At 38.2% G+C, this 22406-nt stretch overlaps 1 protein-coding gene across 3 annotated transcripts in view; it reads right to left on the reverse strand.

Moving 5' to 3' along the window:
* The window catches only part of GRM1 (glutamate metabotropic receptor 1), a gene marked incomplete at both ends in the record, with an annotated part of 416726 nt that overhangs the window by 105127 nt on the left and 289193 nt on the right, over nt 1-22406 (reverse strand). For all 3 annotated transcript variants that reach the window (XM_080807035.1, XM_080807036.1, XM_080807037.1), the window contains one exon: nt 954-1189. In XM_080807035.1, the coding sequence (XP_080663161.1) occupies nt 954-1189 (236 nt within the window). The remainder of the gene's footprint in view (nt 1-953; nt 1190-22406) is intronic.

The following is a 22406-nucleotide window of genomic DNA, read 5'->3' on the forward strand; positions in this document are numbered from 1 at the left end:
AAACACAATGACCAAGTGACATATACAGCTGTATCACTAATAGACATCTCAAAATTAACCCATCTGCCATGTAGCTCCTGAACTTTTCTGTTTTTCTTGGAGTCTTGGAGTCAGTCAATGGTGACCCCATCTTTAATGCCTGTCCATCATGCTCTGCTATCAACCAAGTATAGACAACTGGTTTTGAACGGCACTAAAGTAGACCAAAGGTGATCTATTTTTGCCACATTAAGCAAACTGAAAAAGGACGGTGGACAGCAATGTCTCTATGCAGTAATGATAACACTCATAAAACTTACCGTGCTAAGAAGTCTGTTAAGAAGTGTGGTAGTTCCTGGTGGTCAGAAAAGGACATCCAGTAGAGCTCACCAAGCCCTGAAAGACCTGGAACAATGTGCTGTCCTTTCCTGGCATGCCTTCAGTACATGGGAATTACCTGTCCCACCAGGAAATGTCACTCCTATTTACAGATGAGAGTGTTGAGCTTCTTGCCACCTAGGTCCACATACACCCATGTTAGTGGTGTGGCCCTGAGTAACATTATCTCATCTTCTTCAGACTCATATTTTGAAGCGAGTCATAAAGAAGAATAAGGGATCAAACCAGTGCTGCTTACTTATGTCTACGGCTAACATTTCCTAAGCATGCTTGCAATAAAATCTATTTCCTCTGGCTTGAATACTAGATACCTGAATTATCAGTCTGCTTTTCCTTTACCTGCATTATCTCTTCTTACAACTTGCTCCACCAGAGACCAAAGCAGTTTTTCCAGAATATAGAAATGTAAATCCTTGCAGTAATACACACACTCTCCTCATTCTAGCTATTTTATAAATTAAGATGGCAATTCAGTCTTTGGAACTGCAGCCTTGACACCTTCTACTTTCATTCAACAAGTTGCAATGGGGCTAGAGTTATAATCTCTGAGCTGTTATTTTGTGAACGCGAATTACCTGTGCAGATTCTTTTAAAGTTGGGATTTTCCAGAAGGTGTCCTGGTAGGCGGCACTGGAACCGATGTTGCCAGAACTCAGGGAACCAGGGATTCCTTGTATTAGTGTCCAGCCTCAGTTTCAGGAAATAATCATCAAATGACCTGACCTCTGGAGACTGCAGCTTTATTGTGATTCCCCCGTTGGCTTCCACCTCATAACCTTCAATGACTTCATCTCTGTCTGCCCATCCATCACTAAAAAAATTCAGGGATTGGGGTGGGGAGAGAGAAAGACAAAGGTCTCACAAACAGGGCTCAGCATTATGCATGAATGAAGCAATTCAGCAGGGCTGAAAGTGTATTGTAAGTCAGAATCCTACCTATCAATAACTTTTTTTTTTTTTTTTTTGTGGAGAGTAGAAATCCTGAAATCATGAAGTCCTGTTTGTTTTTCACAGTAGTGAAAGTGACAATGAAGATGATGATAGTAGCAATGACAAGAACTAACATTTATTGAGCATTTACTAGGCATCAGATTCTGTACTATTTTCTTTTACTCAGTCAGATGTTCAGCAACTAACTGAAGTCCCAGTGGATCCAGAATACGGACCCAAGCAGTCTGGCTCCCAAACCCAGTGCTCTTTAGGCCACAAAACTCATCAGCTGCTGTCCAAATCAGAATAAAATAAAACCCAGGCACTCAGGGCCTTCACAATAAGAGCTCAGCAAGGTTTCAAGGTTGCAGCCAAGACCATTATATGAGCTGCATTTATGGGATAGAAAATTGATTTAGCTCAGAAGCATGGCAACTACAGATTTTGTGCCTGGACATTGTTCAAACTTGCATTGCCTAGAAGTGATGAGATGCTTCCCCCTCAATGTTATCCCAAAATAGCAGCATTAAAAGAAAACAATCCCACTTCCCCAAATAAAAATAATCCTCGTGCTCACTAAAAGGAAGTTAATTGACATTTTATTCAGTGAAATCATTTTTTTGTTTTAAATTTGGTCACCTTCTAGAACATTCACATTGGTCATGAGTGATGTAGCTCCAGTTTAATTCAAGTGTACATATGAGCTGGGCCAAACCTCATGTAAATGGCTGTGATCTCTTCCCATCAGGTGCCAAAGAAAAAGTGCACTAGAATTAAACAGGCAAAAAAGACTATTCAAGACTGTTTCAACAGCCCAGAGACACTGACTCCACTCTGCTGAAACAAAAGTTGTGGAGATTTAAGTGTTGAGGTGAGCTAGTGAGCAAGTGCCCTAGAGGACATCGAGGGGAGTTTGGTCAATGTGATTAGCCATCTGTGTTTGATAACTGTCATTTATCTAAGTTAGGCTCCCATCTTCCCCCAGAAATGGGGAGCTAGGGTTTGCTATCACTCTTGATGATTACACTTTAGAGGGATGGCTTCCAGATCTTGAGAAAGAAATTTCTCTGCTATAAAAACTGGCAAGAGGCTAGGAGAAAATGTACACCTCCAAGGGATAGAGAAAGAATTTATAATGGCATTTTTAAAATTAAATGCTCTAAGGAAAGGGAAGTCAAGGGGCTCATAGGTAGGAAGAGACTTGTCTAACTTTGAGTCAAACTGAGAAGAGGGTTAAGGATTATCTTGGTCAAGAGGTGGATTTATTTATACCCACGGAGTTACACCCTGCAGTTTCTGGAACATAACTGTCTGCCAGAGAAAGTGTTTTTGTTTTGCTCCTCACAGAGCAGAGACCTGGGCCAAATATATATGACTGACCATAGCTCACCCCTTGTTAAACTGAGATCAATTGGAATAAATGCGTGTCCTCCACTTAGTTGCACCATTGGTGCAGTTCTGCTCCAGAATCTTCCCAGAGAACCAACAGGAGCTGTATTTTCAACAGACCAAAGGTTGTAGAAGGTATAGCTGACTTAACATGATCCAGAACTAAAGGGATCTTGAGGTTTAGTGTGGTCTAACCAGCCAGATCACAGAATATTTATACACTTCTTCTAAATCCATTGGGACAGAGATTTTACAATCTTGCACAGACCCTTCCTTCCCTCTTATATCCGCCCCCATCATTTTCTTCTTTCCTTCCTTCTGTCCTTCCTTCCTTTTGCATTTACCTAGATGCTCTGCTATGCTCAAGATTCAATTAAGAATGAGACACACTATCCTTTGCCCCTAGTGTTATAGACTTGTGGGGAAAAGACATTAAACAAGAATTACAAATGTTGTAAAGAAGTGACCAGTACTGTGGGGAGGAGGGTCTTGGGGGCTTAACTTAGTCAGGTGTGTATGTATGTATATAAGTGTGGGTAGGGAGAAAGTAATTAGGGATGACTATCCTAAGAAAGTTACTTCTGAGTTGAGACCTAAAGGATGTGTGGGCATTATTAGTCAGATGAAGAGATGGGGAAGGACTGGTATAGAAGGTTCCTGGTAGATTATCTAATATACAGGAAAGAGCATGGGTCATCCAAAGAATTTGGAGAGTCAAGATAGCTGTGGCCAGAGACAGAAGTGTGGGCATAAATTTCAGCTTAGTAACCATTAGCCTAAGGATTGCAGAAGTCCTCAAAGTGTTGTAAGCCTATTACATAATAAGGCCACTAAGCTCTGCCCCCTGGTGGAGACTGACGTGAGTTTTTCTAACAAGTCTTGCTCTACTCACCATCACTGAGTAAGACGGCCAGTCAAATTGATTTTAAAAAGACAGACTCTTTTATCTTTCTATAAGTTCAGTCTACTTAGAAAGGCTAGTTTCATTATTTAGATTTATTCACATTATATCATAACTACACTTATAGCAATCTGAAGACCTGAACTATAGGGTCAAGGGTAAAAAAAAAAAAAAGTTACGCTCTCAAGAAATTCTGCTTGTGAGTATATATTTAAAATCAAAATGACTTATAATTTGAAGAAAAAAATTCCTTTTGACATAAAATTTAAGATTGAAGTGTGTTTCTCCCCAATATTTACTACTACGTGAGACTTCTCTATGTGTGAATGTATAGTCTGAATAAGAAACCCACATTTTTTTTAAGTATATGAAATGAGTCTTTTATATTGTTTATTTGCATTTCTTTTTTTTTTTTTTAAATCATTCCCAATTTATAAAAGCAAGTATCATGTGTCAGTGCTGGAAGCAAAGAAAGTATGACCTCCTGCCCTTTTGCCCTCCAACACAGGAGCAAATCATGGGCATTAAACTGAATATAGAAAATTTGAAGTCATGTGGTTTAGTGGGGCAGAGCCATTGGTTAAAGCTCTTCCCCCTCACTATTGATGATCTCATTCCAGAAATTAGAGTTGATGTTAAATCCAAGAAGTCATGAGTGAAATCAAGGAGAACCAGGGGCGCCTGGGTGGCTCTGAAGCCTCTGCCTTCGGCTCAGGTCATGATCATGGGGTCTTGGGATTGAGCCTCACAACTGAGCCCCACATGGGGCTCTCTGCTCCATGGGGAGCCTGCTTCCTCCACTCTCTCTGCCTGCCTCTCTGCCTGCTTGTGATCTCTGTCTGTCAAAAAAATTAACAAAATCTTTAAAAAAAAAAAAGAAAAGAAAAGAAAAAAATATTCAGCTAGGATTGGTTGGTGAATACTTTTGAAATGTTAATCTCTAGACTTTCATATGAGATCTTAAATCTATCACAGATAAGATGTTATGGAATGCTAACAAAAGCTGCTGAAAAACATCCATAACGCAATTCTTGGTTTTTGTATGTTTAAATCATTTTGTCTACAGACCACTTGCCAAATGTATTTACAAAGAATTTTAAAGGATATTTGCTGTTCAGTTGTGTTGGGATTTTTTACAAGGATATTATTTTGGTGAATTCTCCGTGAAGCACACTTGAAAACAGGGAAGCAGCAGCTCTCCTGACACCTGGTTTGCATGTTTACTTTTGTTATTGTTGTTGATAGTGGTGGTGGTAGTGTGGACCATGCTACCAGAGATGACCTGCAGGCACCTGCTCACCCCAGGCCTCTGCAATGAATCCTGCTGTGCTGGGTGCTAAACTCTGTGAGGCATATTCACAGCCTCCAGCAACTTCTGCTGCCCCATCTGCTCCCCAGTGATGAGTTCCTTTTCCTATCTGGAAATAAAGCTGCAGAATGTGGATAAACAGGTGAACATTTAAGGCAGCTATATGTCTTTAAGTATTCCTCACAAAATACCAGAATCCTTGTTCCTTGTCCCCCCTCAACATTTTTATACGACAGTTCTTTCACAAGGCTGTCTTCATCCCCAAAATCATTGCTCTAGTCCCTGTGAAATTCTACAATTCCAACCTGAATAATAATAAGATTTCTTCCACTGAATAAATTCTGATGGAAACAATAGGAAAATATTGTTTCTAATTCTATCAATTATACCTGGACAGGAGCTGCATGAGTGTCACTTTTACATTATATAAATTAAAATCATTTAATAAGCAAATTGATAGTAGAAAACAGACATACAATAGTATTCATTTAAAAATTGTTTAAAAACATTTTATTTTTTTTTTAAAGATTTTATTTATTTATTTGACAGGCAGAGATCACAAGTAGGCAGAGAGACAGGCAGAGAGAGAGGAGGAAGCAGGCTCCCTGCTGAGCAGAGAGCCCGATGCGGGGCTCGATCCCAGGACCCCGGGATCATGACCTGAGCCGAAAGCAGAGGCTTTAACCCACTGAGCCACCCAGGTTCCCTGTTTAAAAACATTTTAGAAAAACGTATTTATATTCAATTAAAATAATTACAATCTAGGGAGCAAAGCACACGATTTGTATTGAGTACAAGTAACTATGTGTACCTGATAATAAAGCTATCATCTTTAAAAATAATCCAGAGATTACCATATAAGAAAATGAGAAAAGGTTAATAAAAATATTTTCAAAAACATAAGTAAATAAGCACAAAATTCTATAAATACAATGCTAACCATACTTATAAAGGCTGAAGAAATGTCACATGATACAAATTAAATCAAGTGATGTTAATTGTGGGGAAATTTTATGGTGGTAATGGCAGCTTTTTTAATAAGAATTCAGACTGGCTTTCTCCATTTGACTTTCATTTGCTAAGAATCCTGTATGAGTTAGGCATTTTGCTTGTTGCTACAGATACACTGCTAAGTAGTACAGGCAAGGCCTCTATTCTCAAGGCAATCACAGTGGTGGGGAAGACTAGCCAATGAATACATAATAGCCCTAGGGAGTTGTAGTAGCTGAAAGGAAAGGAAGGTGGGCTACAGAAGCATGGGAAAGGGGAAGAGCCCTGTCAAGGGAGGTTTTGATGGAGAAATAGTATCTAAGATGAGACTTAAAGGATGCATTGAAGCTACACAGTAAAGAGGGAGATGGAAGAAAGACCAGCTCAGGAGAGTACAAAGCTATCAAACAGCAAGGTGTTCAGTTTGCTTAGAGTGCGTCAGGTAAAGGAATGATATGTCACACCAGTGAGATCTAGAAGAACCTGAACATCATTGTTATGGATTTTGGATTTCATTTTTATGATGGTGAGAAATTATTCAGATTTTAAACAGGGATATGACATGATTAGATTTGTTTTAGAAAGGTCATTCTAGAAAGTACTTACAGTGTAGATACTTGTGGAGGTTCTTTGGTTCTAGAATTTGCAGACAGAAACTACGGAAACACGCAAACAGACATGGGCACACACACACACACACACACACACATACAGGCTAATTTTTTACATTATAATATGAAGGCAGGTGTTGATGGTGTGGAAGCACTCATGAACCAGGAATTGGGGTAGTGGTCACAATTAGTCTATATTTAATTTTAAAATCAGTTGCTGCAAACCCACCACAAATATAAAACTGACACAAAATGTAGGGTTTTTTTTTGTTTGTTTGTTTTTTAAAGATTAAGATTTTCTTTATCCATTTGAGAGAGAAAGAGAGTGAGTGAGAGAAAACATGAGAGGGGAGAAGGTCAGAGGGAGAAGCAGACTCCCCGTGGAGCTGGGAGCCTGACATGGGAATCCATCCCAGGACTCCAGGATCATAACCTGAGCTGAAGGCAGTCGCTCAACCAACTGAGCCACCCAAGCGCCCCAAAATGTAGGTATTTTTAATTTAATTATGTAGTACAGGAACTTAGAGGTCCCTCAGCTCACTGAAAAATTGAAGATGAGGGAGTACCTTCACCTTTGGTTGTCCTGTACTGCTGGAATTAGAACTCAAACAGAAGACTTCTAGTCCTATGGTATTTCAGTAGAAAAGTGACCAAGGTGGGGGAGGGAATGGGATGGCATCAAAGGTCAAAACTGGAAGAATGAAGGGACTTCTCAAGAAATGGACACTTCATGTGAAGATCAAGGTCAGATCAGTAATTCTTATCTTCCATCTTTTCCTCACCCCTATCCCCCAACTCACCCCTGGCATCCTAAGCCTGAATCATCTGACATGATGAAAACTTACTAGATGTTAACAACTCTTTATCATCAATCTCCTCATGATCCAACCAATGTCTGAGCTATAACTACATATGGGAAGGATTTCTCTATGAAAGCACTACTAATCATGTGGTCCAAAGATTGGTATCAATTCATAAACTGTTACCAGTCAAGAGGAAGTAAGACAGAGACTGAGACTAAGCATTTAGGAAAATCTAGAGCTGTTAGACACTGTTGCAAGGTCTAAGAACATGATAGGTGGACTCATGTCATTGTATACAGTATAAACATGGGGTTTTTCAATTTATATGGTGAACTGCCTGTAGCTCAAGCTGTATGCAGGCCACATGCAGTAGAACCATGTGACAGTGAGTGACATTTCAAGTTTGCTTTGCAATTGTAACACAAAAGTATATAAATATCCAAGAATATATTCCCATTTATTTTTATACATGTTTTTATAATACTTTAAATTTTAATCAAGCCTATCTTATAATCTATCCTATAAGATTAACTTCTAAATTAGGAGAATAAATTCTCATTATTTACTTTAACTCCAATTAAATGGCCACACAAGCTTCACTGAATTTTTATTTATTTTTTTTTATGAGAAAATGTATACAATCTGCTGACTGTGGCAACAGTAGTATTTGAATGTAGATAGTGGCAATGATTCCACAGAAACAAGGAGAAAAGAGTTCTGATTAAATTTACCTGAAAATGTCGACTCATATATTGAATTTGGCTTTTATTCCCAATTGATGGTAAAGTGCTAAAACCATAGTGTATTGTTTTTTTTTAAAGATTTTATTTATTTATTTGACAGACAGATCACAAGTAGGCAGAGAGGCAGGCAAAGAGAGAAGGGAGGGAGCAGGCTCCCTGCTGAGCAGAGAGCCCAATGTGGGGCTCGATCCTAGGACGCTGGGATCACGACCTGAGCCGAAGGCAGAGGCTTTAACTCACTAAGCCACCCAGGCGCCCCCAGAGTGTATTATTTATGGAGTTGTTTTACCCAATGAATTTATGAAACCATCAAAATATACTAATCATTTATACACAAAACATTAAAAAATTAAAAAACAAGTAATTCTTGGAAACAAAAAGTATTAAAAACCCAACAGAAGTCTATGTTCAAAATTCTGCATAAAACATTAGTGTTTCATGGGTTTTTATGAAGTGGCATTTGGGCTTGCTAAGACTAAAATACACATACAGTTGCCAAGACATTAGTGAATGACTGCATCAAAGATATTTGCTTAGAAATGTTTTCTGATTCCGGTAAAGAAAGTAGCTCAAGTTTTACTTTCTGAGGCATCATCGCTCAATGATTTCTGAAACTGGCTAATGATATGGAAAACCAACTCATTGAATAAATGAAGCTAGCAAAGCATTCTTTCATTGTAACTTGACAAATGTGCAGATAAATTCTTATGTGGCAGTTTTTTTAGTATGCGTGCAATTTGAAAATGAAGATTTAAAGGAAGAAAGCTCTGCTCTTATTTAAATTCTCTTTTAGCTTCAATGCTGAGCAGCACACCTAGCTCTAGATATGATAAAATTGTGAAGAATTACTTTGTCAAAAAAATGTGGTTGGCAGTTTATGTTTTGTATAGGAATGTGTTCTGATGCTGCAACTGCCAACCAGGAAACATCTGGAGTAGGTACCCACGTAGCTTATGAGAGAATGTAACTCGGTGCAACGTTTTCTTCATTGAGAGGTTTTGATTAAAAAAAAAATCAGCTGAAGTAAACAACAATTAGTGACAGTACAAATTTCAAGTTAGGTAAAAACAAATGCACTGAAGGTGGCTTTCACTGGCCCATCAGAACAGATCGTTCGCATTTTTTTCAAATGTTGTGTTCTATGACTTAACAATGGTAGGTTGAAATTATTCATGATGGGGATACATACATCAAGGAAAATCAGTAAATGTTACAAATTAGGGCTTCTGTTTTATTGGCTTTCTTCCCCCCATGCAGCCAGTCCATTGTGATAATGTGGAACCTGACCATAAACAGCTATTTTTGGTATTGATGGGCAAAGCTATGTCAAGAGTGAACTATGGAACACACTCGGTGTTTCTTCAGGATAAGAAATCAGTTTGGCCTGAATATTTAAATATATCAATAGGAAAGCCTAACTTGCTCTACTGACTGGTATTTGATATATTTAACAACCTCTGTATTTCCTGGAAAGAAAGAATTCTTTTTCTTTTCTTTTTTTTTTTTTTTTTTACAAATAGGAGCTGAGGTCAAAGAACAAAATTAAAAGTCAGAAACTTTAAAGAACAAGTTTTTTTTATAGATTGCTGTACCACAATTTTAATTTAAAAATAATCGTCAATGAGTAGAAAATGATCTCAATATTATCATCTACAAAGTACTGTCAGCAAATACTTCTTGAATTGAATTGCCTTTGCCTCCTGGGGCTGCCATAAAAAAGACTAGAGACTGTTGGCTTAAACAACAGAAATTTATTTTCTCATAATTTTGGAGAACAGAGGTCTAAAACCAAGATTCCAATTGATTCAGTTTCTAGTGAGAGTTCTCTTCCTGGCTTGCAGACAATGTCCTCACATGGCCTTTCCTCAGTGCATACATATACACAGTTTGAGAAAGACAGAACAAGCTCTCTGTGGTTTTTTTTTTTTTTTTTTTGTTTTTTGTTTTCTTATAAGGACACTAATTCTATTGGATCAGGGTCCTACCCTCATGACCGCATTTAACCTTCAGTATCTTTCAAAAGGCCCTATCTCCCAAAAGAGTCACATTGGAGGTTAAGGTTTTGACATATGAATTTTGAGGGGACACAATTCAGTCCATAGCAGATGGAGTTTTATTAAATTTGATATGCATTTTAAAAAATCCTCTTAAAAGAAATTGGAAGTGGATCCAGATTTCTTTTATTTCATCAAAAGGTAATTTAAATTGAACTAAAAAGTTCTGGGATAGATTTTGAAAACTAGCTAGTGATTAAAGATTAAAGATGACTTTTGAAAACAGCATCATTCACATCACTTGGGATAAAAGAATTTTAAATGAATACCCCAAACTCACTGAAATTGCTATAAAATCTTTCTTCCATTTCCATCAGCAGACTTCTGTGAGGCTGGTTATTCTACTAGGAATGTTATGAAAATTAAATAAAGAAGAGTAGTATAGGGACGCCTGGGTGGCTCAGTTGGTTAAGCGGCTGCCTTCGGCTCAGGTCATGATCCCAGGGTCCTGGGATCGAGTCCCACATCGGGCTCCTTGCTCAGCAGGGAGCCTGCTTCTCCCTCTGCCTCTGCCTGCCTCTCTGTCTGCCTGTGCTCACTGTCTCTGACCAAAAAAAAAAAAAAAGAAGAGTAGTATATATGCACGTACTGTGCAAGTATAATTGTTAACCCAAATCAGATTAGATAATTTAATAAATTCATTTAGCATATTAAAATTCTAAATATTGATATGCATGGTGTTTGTTTAAAGTGCACATATAGGCATTTAACATAGGAAACTTCTACTTCACTTAAAACATTTTTTGTTAAGTAGGTTCTACGCTCAGTGTGGAGTCCAACATGTGGCTTGAACTCATGATACTGAGATCAAGTTCAGATGTGAGATCAAGATTCAGACACTTAACCAACTGAGCTACCCAGGCACCCCCTCTTAAAACTTTTTATTTACAACTTTAGAACATCTAAAAGTTCTTAAGTGTAATAGTAATTTTCTCTATTAATCACCTGGGCACACACTTTCAATGAGTATTGTTTTGGTAATTCTTTCCTCCTTTGCTTTGTTTATTTTTACTGTATTTACTGAAATGAGATTTTATGTCTGTTAAATCTAATAATACAAGTTTAGGCTTGTATTCTGCTTATCTTCATGTTGTATTTGACTTCCTAGCAATTTTTCTTTATCATAATTTACCAAAGTACAATTCCTAACTAGATTGGAAGTTAAAAAAAAGAGAAGAAGAAAAAGAAGATAGAGACTTCAAAAAGTACTGTTTTAGAAAATGTTAAGGTAAATTTGTGAGAAGTTGTAAAAGGTAAAGATGCTATGCTAGCTAAAAAGCAGTTCAAAAAGGGATACCTCAAAACTCCACCTTGATGTTCATGGTAAATGAAACCATGACAACGAAGTCGAGACTTTTCATTTTGTTGGGAAGGTTGTGGTGGCTTCATTCCTTAGTGCAAAATTTTACAGATCTAAATTACCAATTTTTGCTCTCTGTTTTAACTCCCTGGTTGTTTTGTTGCTACTGAACCTTTATTTTTCATGTCCCTTTATGCCAACTGAGTGAGAGGTTGCAGTTTCCCATGTAATTGTTAAGAACCAACTGAAGGGAAGCAAGAGACCCATTAAAAAAAAAAAAAAAAAAAAGAATGTAATAAAGAGCCAGAGTGATTCTGATTAAAGCATAAATCAGATCCTGGCATTTATTTGCTTAAAATTCACCAATGCCTTTCCTTCTCACACAAAGCCTTTCAATGAGTACCTCAAAAGACCCTACACACTCTGAGCCTCATTACCCATCTCATCTGTGCTATTCTAACCTTTGCCCTGCTCCAGCCACACTGACTGCCCTACTGTTCCCCAACAAACAAGGATGCCCTGGCCTTAGAATCTTTGCATTGGCTATTCTCTCTGCCTAAAATTCTGTAATTCTCTTCACTTGGGTATTTTCATGGCTCACTCTTTCATTTCCCTCATTTTTGCTCAAATATCACATTTTCGGAGAGATCTTTCTCTATTTAATATTGTGTCCCTTCTTTTTTATTCCTTTTTCTTGTTTAAGCTTATCACTACCTGACTTACCATATAAACATATTTTCTTTACCCCTCTAGTAAAATGAAAGCTCCACATAGGCAGAGAGGTTTTTATCCTTTTTGTCCACTTACGTAGCTCCAGCATTTATAACAGTTGTTGGCTCATAGTAGGTGCTTATAATAGTTAAATTAATTGAATTAATGGATAAAAATCTATGAATCAATTTGAATTCAAGAATTCAGAGAATGCTATAAGAAAGATAAGCTGGAGGTGGCTCAAACCAGCTGGCAAGAATCCACTGTTAGCATCTTTTCTCACCTCTGTATTAAGTAACTGCATGTCAGAAAGTTGAAACTGGCCATAGTGAAAGTGTTGACTTCATGGGTATATCAGATTTTCTAATAAAGTTCCATAAACAGGAAGAGTCACAAATAAAACTTATTCTCTCGTAGTTTTAGAGGCTATAAAATCTGAAATCAACGTGCCAGCAGGGCAATGCTCCCTCTGAGACCCTGTGTGGATCCTTCCTTGACTCTTCTGAGCTTCTGTTGGCGACCATCCACCCATGGCACTCCTTAGCTTGCAGCTGCATTGCCCCAATCTCTGCTTCTGTAGCCACATGGTGTTCCCCTGTGTGTTTGTGCCTCTGTGTCTCTTCTACACTTAAAAGGACAGCAGTCATATTGGATTAAAAGTATGCCCCACTCCACTATAACTTCATCTTAACTAATTACACTTAGAACAATTCTGTTTCAAATAAGGCCACATTTTGAGGTATTGGGGATTAGGAATTTTAGATTTTTTTTTTTTTAAGAAGACACAATTCAATCCATAAAAATTAGCAAACACTAGGGCACCTGGGTGGCTCAGTTGGTTAAGCAACTGTCTTCGGCTCAGGTCGTGATCCTGGAGTCCTGGAATCGAGTCCCATATTGGGATCCCTGCTTGGCGGGGAGTCTGCTTCTCCCTCTGACCCTTCCCCTTCTCATGCTCTCTCTCTGTCACTCTCATTTTCTCTCTCTCTCTCTCTCTCAAATAAATAAGTAAAATCTTTTAAAAAAATTAGCAAACACTAGAAATCAAAGCTTTATTGTTCTGCTTTGTTTCATTTCTTAAGAGAGCCAGTTGTTAAACATTTACAGCATACCACTAACCAGAACATGCTGTGACAATTTCTCTGAAATTCAGGATTAGTTGTAAACTCTGACCTACCTGTTAGATGCATTATAGATGATTTAAATGATTATTGTTTAGTTCTAAAATAGATATAATAGAAATTAAAAGATATTATTTTTTTAAATAAACAGCTTACAAAAATTTTGGTTATATAATTTATACATTTGGATTACTTTATTTTTTTCTCAAGAGCAAATAATTACATGCTAAGGAGCATCAAAAAAATAAAAAATATTCAGAACATTCCATCCCAAAGCAACAGAATATACATTCTTCTCTAGAGCACATGGAACATTCTCCAGAATAGACCACATCCTGGGTCATAAATCAGGTCTCAACTGGTATCAAAAGATTGGGATCATTCCCTGCATATTTACAGACCACAATGCTCTGAAGCTAGAACTCAATCACAAGAGGAAATTTGGAAAGAACGCAAATACATGGAGACTAAACAGCATCCTTCTAAAAAATGAATGGGTCAACCAGGAAATTAAAGAAGAATTGAAAAAATTCATGGAAACAAATGATAATGAAAACACAATGGTTCAAAATCTGTGGGACACAACAAAGGCAGTCCTGAGAGGAAAATATATAGCAGTACAAGCCTTTCTCAAGAAACAAGAAAGGTCTCAAATACACAACCTAACCCTACACCTAAAGGAGCTGGAGAGAGAACAACAAAGAAAGCCTAAACCCAGCAGGAGAAGAGAAATTGTAAAGATCAGAGCAGAAATCAATGAAATAGAAACTAAAAAAACAATAGAACAAATCAACGAAACTAGGAGCTGGTTCTTTGAAAGAATTAATAACAATGACAAACCCCTGGCCAGACTTATCAAAAAGAAAAGAGAAAGGACCCAAATCAATAAAATCATGAATGAAAGAGGAGAGATCACAACCAACACCAAAGAAATATAAACAATTTTAAGAACATACTATGAGCAACTCTATGCCAACAAATTTGACAATCTGGAAGAAATGGATACATTTCTAGAGACATAAAAACTACCACGACTGAACCAGGAAGAAATAGAAAACCTGAACAGACCCATAGCCAGTAAGGAGATCAAAATAGTCATCAAAAATCTTCAAACAGGGGCGCCTGGGTGGCTCAGTGGATTAAAGCCTCTGCCTTCGGCTCAGGTCATGATCTCAGGGTCCTGGGATCGAGCCCCGCATCAGGCTCGCTGCTCGGCGGGGAGCCTGCTTCCTCCTCTCTCTCTGCCTGCCTCTCTGCCTACTTGTGATCTTTATCTGTCAAATAAATAAATATTTAAAAAAAAAAATCTTCAAACAAACAAGTCCAGGACCAGACAGCTTCCCAGGGGAATTCTACCAAACATTTAAAGAAGAATTAATTCCTATTCTCCTGAAACTGTTCCAAAAGATAGAAATGGAAGGAAAACTTCCAAACTCATTCTTTGAGGCCAGCATCACCTTGATCCCAAAACCAGACAAGGATCCCACCAAAAAAGAGAATTACAGACCCATATCCTTGATGAACACAGATGCGAAAATTCTCACTAAAATACTGGCCAATAGGATCCAATAGTACATTAAAAGGATTATTTGCCACGACCAAGTGGGATTTATTCCAGGGATGCAAGGTTGGTTCAACATCCGCAAATCCATCAATGTGATACAATACATTAATAAAAGAAAGAGTAAGAACCATATGATACTCTCAAAAGATGCTGAAAAAGCCTTTGACAAAGTGCAGCATCCCTTCCTGATTAAAACTCTTCAAAGTGTAGGGATAAAAGGCACATACCTCAATATTATCAAAGCCATCTATGAAAAACCCACCGCAAATATCACTCTCAATGGAGAAAAACTGAAAGCTTTTCCGCTAAGGTCAGGAACATGGCAGGGATGTCCGTTTTCACCACTGCTGTTCAACATAGTACTAGAAGTCCTAGCCTCAGCAATCAGACAACAAAAAGAAATTAAAGGCATCCAAATCGGCAAAGAAGAAGTCAAACTATCACTCTTTGCAGATGATATGATACTATATGTGGAAAACCCAAAAGGCTCCACTCCAAAACTGCTAGAACTTATACAGGAATTCAGTAAAGTGTCAGGATATAAAGTCAATGCACAGAAATCAGTCGCATTTCTTTACACTAACAACAAGACAGAAGAAAGAGAAATTGAGGAGTCAGTCCCATTTACAATCGCACCCAAAACCATCAGATACCTAGGAATAAATCTAACCAAAGAGGCAAAGAATCTATACTCAGAAAACTATAAAGTACTCATGAAAGAAATTGAGGAAGACACAAAGAAATGGAAAAATATTCCATGCTCATGGATTGGAAGAACAAATATTGTGAAAATGTCTATTCTACCCAAAGCAATCTACACACTTAATGCAATCCCTATCAAAATCCCATCCATTTTTTTCAAAGAAATGGAACAAATAATCCTAAAATTTATATGGAACCAGAAAAGACCTCGAATAGCCAAAGGAATATTGAAAAAGAAAGCCAAAGTCAGTGGCATCACAATTCCAGACTTCAAGCTCTATTACAAAGCTGTCATCATCAAGACAGTATGGTACTGGCACAAAAACAGACATATAGATCAACGGAACAGAATAGAGAGCCCAGAAATAGACCCTCAACTCTATGGTCAACTAATCTTTGACAAAGCAGGAAGGAATGTCCAATGGAAAAAAGACAGCCTCTTCAACAAATGGTGCTGGGAAAATTGGACAGCCACATGCAGAAAAATGAAATTGGACTATTTCCTTACACCACACACGAAAATAGACTCAAAATGGATGAAGGACCTCAATGTGAGAAAGGAATCCATCAAAATCCTTGAGGAGAATGCAGGCAGCAACCTCTTTGACCTCAACCGCAGCAACTTCTTCCTAGGAACATCGCCAAAGGCAACAGAAGCAAGGGCAAAAATGAACTGCTGGGACTTCATCAAGATCAAAAGCTTTTGCACAGCAAAGGGAACAGTTAACGAAACCAAAAGACAACTGACAGAATGGGAGAAGATATTTGCAAACGACATATCAGATAAAGGGCTAGTATCCAAAATCTATAAAGAGCTTATCAAACTCAACACCCAGAGAACAAATAATCCAGTCAAGAAATGGGCAGAGGACATGAACAGACATTTCTGCAAAGAAGACATCCAGATGGCCAACAGACACATGAAAAAATGCTCCACATCACTCGGCATCAGGGAAATACAAATCAAAACCACAATGAGATACCACCTCACACCAGTCAGAATGGCTAAAATTAACAAGTCAAGAAATGACAGGTGCTGGCGAGGATGCGGAGAGAGGGGAACCCTCCTAGACTGTTGGTGGGAATGCAAGCTGGTGCAACCACTCTGGAAAACAGTGTGGAGGTTCCTCAAAAAACTGAAAATAGAGCTACCCTATGACCCAGCAATTGCACTACTGGGTATATATCCTAAAGATACAAACGTGGTGCTCCGAAGGGGCACGTGCACCCGAATGTTTATAGCAGCAATGTCCACAATAGCCAAACTGTGGAAAGAGCCTAGCTGTCCATCAACAGATGAATGGATAAAGAAGAAGTGGTATATATACACTATGGAATACTATGCAGCCATCAAAAGACATGAAATCTTGCCATTTGCGACGACATGGATGTAACTAGAGGGTATCATGCTTAGCAAAATAAGTCAATCGGAGAAAGACAACTATCATATGATCTCTTTGATATGAGGAAGTGGAGATGCAATGTGGGGGGGGGGTTGGGGGGAGCTAGGAAAAGAAAAAATGAAAGAAGATGGGATTGGGAGGGAGACAAACCATAAAAGACTCAATCTCAAAAAACAGACTGAGGGTTGCTGGGGGGAGGGGGGACGGGAGAGGGTGGTGGGGATATGGACATTGGGGAGGGTATGTGCTATGATGAGTGCTGTGAAATGTGTAAACCTGGCGATTCACAGACCTGTACCCCTGGGGATAAAAATACATTATATGTTTATTAAAATAAATAAATTAATTTTAAAAAATATATAAAATACCCAGAAACTGACCAAAATGGTTTTAGCCTAACAAATACTATTAATTTTAAAAAAGAAGATTTATAGTTTTTGCCTGCAGTTATTGGAATTTGGGAACAATAATTATAGCTTCTGCATTAAAATTAGATATGTACACTTTTGTATGCTCTAGGTCCCTCAGGTTTGAGTTGTTCTTAATGATGAGCTGGATTGTATCTGGGACTTAACACATCATTCTAATAATACAGGAAAATGAGTACAAAGGTATCATATATTTTTTATTTTATGTTCATGTAATTCATTTAGAGTATCCTTTGATTCATTAAAGAACAAATCTAGATCCTCCAACATTAGCTGATTCAAATCTTTTGCATTTTCTCATTTAATAAATATTTACTGATATCCTACTTAGTGCCAAGCACTGTTAGGACCTGGAAATACATTAATGAATAAGACTGGAAATATCCCTGCTCTCATTTAAATTCATAGGTTGAACTTCTACTCCTAACAAGTACCAAACTTATTCTTCTGTCTGAAACAACTAAGACATTGGACAAAATACATAAAACAAAGGCTCTTAAGACATTTTACATCAGGCAATGAAAGACAGTGATCTCTGCAAAGTGAGCAACAAATGAGATGATGAGCTTAAAACATTTTGAGTGCATTGTTTGGAGATTTCCAAGTCATGGCTCAGAAGCAAGCAGGGGAGAGGGAAATAGGAAGGGATATGCTCAGGTACAGTCCAGTGGATTCACTAAGTGGAATGGACGGAGTTGTGTGTCAGGAAAAGCCAAGGTGGCCAGAGTCTACAGGGCAAATCACTGGAGAGGGTAGAGCTGTAAAGACAGAACAGTCTACAATAATTCTCCCAAAAGTATTCAGTTGAATATAGACAGCCCATGCATGTGATGAAATTACTTAAGGCTGAGGAAACTACCAACTAAAAATTTGAGAGCATAGTGGCTGGAGGTCACATAGAATTGGGAATATTAACTGCTCCCAATATCCAGAACACAAAAGTCATGTTTCACAGGAAGACGGCTAAAGTACTAAGAAAGATCTTGCTTCAGTAGTTGGGAAAAACTAGCCCTGGACTAAATGCTACTCTGGTCTTGGCTAACAAAGCTTAAAAGCAAGATACAAAAAGACCAAATTACTTCTAAGTAATGTCACCTCCTCCCATAAGTAGCTCAAGAATATTTTTAAGAAATATAAAATTTCCAGTACCCAAAATTTCCAGTACCAAGAAGGTAAAATTCACAATGTCTGGCACCCAATAAATATTATCAGGCATATAAATTTATATGTGGAGTGAGGAGGAAAAGAAATATTAAAGTCACAAATATGACAAAAATTTATCACATGGTGATATAGGTTAAGTAGAGGGTTTTTAAAGAGTCATGTGATATAAATGAAGGAGGTATATTTTACATTGGTTGGTCAGGGAAGCACCTCTGAAAAGATAACACTTAAGTGCAGATCTGAGCTGTGTGAAGCCATGGCCCATGTAGAGTTCAGAGGGAAGAGGACGTTAGGTAGCTATGCAAAGTCCCTGAGGTAGGAATTAGTACCTGTGGCTGTACATTGCTCACCTGCCACAATATGTAGGCTCAAAATCCTTACATTGATCAGAACAGGATGTACACCATATATTTGCTTCTCTAAGATACTACAAATTTTCTAATTGTTTTCTAATTGTACTATAAATTTTCTAATTGTTTTCAGTTTGTCCAAGAAAAAGTCTTTCTTGGACAATGAGAAGGTGGTCTTATTTTGGTTACCCAGATGAGTGATCCTGAGAGCAAAGCTGCAGAAGTCTGTAAGACCAATGGAGCTCAAAGCAAGTCACAAATCTTACATGCACCTCACTTAGCATACCCTGTTTTCTATGTAACTATGAGTCCAGAAATACCTCCATGTTCAAATTACAAGAAGATCCCAAGTTCCCTTCAAAAAAATTGTAAAATCATGCCCTAAGGCAACTCAGTATGGCTCAAAAATTACATTGTGTTATAGCAAGTTATCACCTATAGGATCCCACTAGGACTAGGACATAATGGACCCATTTGGAGCTTAAATTCTGCAAGGTTTGAATTTGAAACTTTTAGCTTTGACTTCATTGGGATTAAAACTGAGCTATCCAACAGGTTCCACCTCATCACTAAAATTTCTATTACCATTTCTCTTTTAGTGACCTCTGCTTCTAAAGCAGTCTCAGGGTTGACAGAAGGGCTCTGCTTAGACACAGTGGACTGGAAATAAGAGCTATGCATGTTTCTATGAAAGAGGAAAAAAAAAGAAGTGTTCCTTTATGGAAGACAGTAGATACTCCAACCTCATTTAATTTAATATCAGATGAGAAAAGGGTATATGAGTACACATGGAAGCAGAGAACGTATGTTTTTTCATATGAACAATAAGAGTAAGAGGTTTATAAAATGAAAATAAAGCAGAAATGAGTTATGAAGATCTTGAATTATTCTCTGCAATTGTGTGTGGCTGGGCACACAGAATTTCTTCAGTTGCAGAGTCACTGAATGACTAAATTGAAACTCCCAGATAAGAGGTCTCACAACAAGAATAATTCTTCAGTGCTATACATAATAAAACCTTGTGCCCTCAGTAGCTATCTGCAGAAGAAATGAAGGAAGAAAAGAACAGAGGAAGGAAGAGAGAAAGAGGGAGTAAGAAATAAGCATATGAGGGACACAGTGGTGGGAAAGTTAGCAGTGCACATGTAGAAGGCTGTTTCTGGTGCTGCTTTCTTCCCTATATTCTAAGATGACAACCATGATGTCAAGATCATTTGCAGTTCTTTTTTTAAACTGATTTATTTTTCATCCTTGAACAAAAGGTCAAAGCACAGTAATTCATGACTTTTCAAAAGCTAAATTCAATGGTTCAGTAACTTCATTCATGAATTCTCTTAACAGACCCCATGCAAATTATCCTGACCTCTAATTTCTAGATTCTACCATTTGAAGGGGGAAAAAAGTCCTCACCGAATTTACATCAATAGATATATGACTTGTTAATTAATCCTAAGTGTTCAAACTGTTCCTGACTTTTTTCATTGAAAGTAGATTTTTTTAAAAAATTGCTAAAAATTATCACAACATGGTCAACTAAGTTCAACACGGTAAACTAAGATATTCCTCTTAGTACAATTACCTGAAAATACAAAGTAAAATATGATCAAGAACAAAAAGCAATTCTCAGGTGCTAGAAATGGCAAGCAGAATCAAAGCCAAACAATAAGCATGAGGTAATGCAGCAGCAGCCCACAAGAGCTTGGCTTCTGTAGAGAAAACCCTAAAGAATTGGAAATAGGTCCTAACAGCCATTTGGTGATGTGAAAGATGGTTTCATGAACACTGGAGGTCAGAGGGGTTGGCACTAACACCCTATACAAATCTGGGGGACTTAACAAGTTGCAAAATCTAACAGAATGGAACTGGAACTGAGAAGTGTTGCCAACCAGACTGAGGAGGCTTGAAGTCAGTCCAGGGACAAGGGTTAACAAAACATAGCAAAAAATTCACAGTGCACATGTGTGATGTCTGAATTTCTATAACCTATATGGAACAAGAGCTAAAAGCATAGAAATTATCATAAAAATTTGGCCAAAGATTATTAAAGCCATCTAGAATCCAAGTGAAATGTCATTGAAAGTCAATATTTAAAAATACTTTCAAAATATAAGGAACTCTAAATCCCCATAAAAAAATAAATCCACTAAGATAAATTCATAAACACACATGGACACACACACACACACACACACACACACACACAGGAGTACTAAATTAATATTAAATCCACAAATGGGCGGAAATTTCCTTTTAAAAGACTATTCTAAAACCAGATTTAAAAACCTAGCTCTATATTATTAAAAATTTCATAAACAGTGATATAAAATGGTTGAAAGAAATGGGATCAAAGATCTTACTCATGGAAAAATGGCAGTAACAAATTTAAGTTCTCTTTAAAAAATAAACTTCCATAAGATGGTAGACTAGAAAGATCCTAGAATACACCTAGGATACACCTAAAAAACACCCACATTAATGTAAATAACCCAGAAACTGACCTGAGAACAAGGAGGACAGACTCTCCAAAGCTAAATGTAGAGAAGAGGCCACATCAAAAAGGGTAAGAGGGGCAGAGACATAGTTGGGAGCCAAACTGACCCATGGGACTGTCCATAGAAGGAAGAGACACTACTGGCACAGAGAAGGGAGAGGAACAGGGCCCACCATCAGGCATGGGAGACCTGCATTGGGAAGACAAATCCTCATAATATTTGGCTTTGAAAACCAGAGGGGCCTAATTTCATGAGTTCTTACAATCAATGGGGTTTAACATGTGGAAAAAAATCAGGGGCTTGACTCTGGGAGAGCCACAGGGCAACAAGAAACGGAGTCCCTTCCCTTAAAGAGACAGCAAAACAAATGCCCCACTAAGATACAGTGTAGAAGCAACACCTAGGATATGGGAAGATTTATTTACAAATCTCAGAACATCTGCTGGAGAAGCAGCAATCTTTGGGAAACTTTTACAAGAACAAAAGAGCTGGCAGGCACCATTTCCCTCCTCCACCCTACCCTCAGCCTAAATACATGCACACCCATGGGAAGCAGCATAGCCCAGACACTCTCAACCTACCTTGCTAATAGCACACCCCACTCTTAACATTTTTCCATGTACTTGCCCCCTCCAGCCCAGCCCTGGCAAGACTTTTCCCAGGTAACTAGAGGCACTCTCCTGCAGCAGACCTGTGCAGACCTTGCTGGTACCATAGACCACATCTCTGTGTTCTGCAGACCCCTACCCTCCAACAAACCCTTGGCAGAAGTACATCCAAAGAAGTGCCATAAGCTTGCCAGTGTGCAAGCAGCCCCAACAGGGGTTAATACCACTCCAAAGTGACTCCTACCCTGGGGCAATGTGAAGATAACCATATACAACAGTTTGACTGCAGCCCCAGCAGTGCGCTGGAGGAAAACATCTAGTCTGACTGCAGGCCCTACCTACCAATGAAAGTTTCTCAGGAGACAACACAGAGAAAGTGTGCTGCAGTTTGGTGCTATAGCAGCTCTGAGAAATGCCAGTCTGGTGTAAATGAAGCCTAAGGAAGCCCCAGACTG

The sequence above is a fragment of the Martes martes genome (assembly GCF_963455335.1).
Source record: "Martes martes genome assembly, chromosome: 6".
Taxonomy (NCBI): domain Eukaryota; kingdom Metazoa; phylum Chordata; class Mammalia; order Carnivora; family Mustelidae; genus Martes; species Martes martes.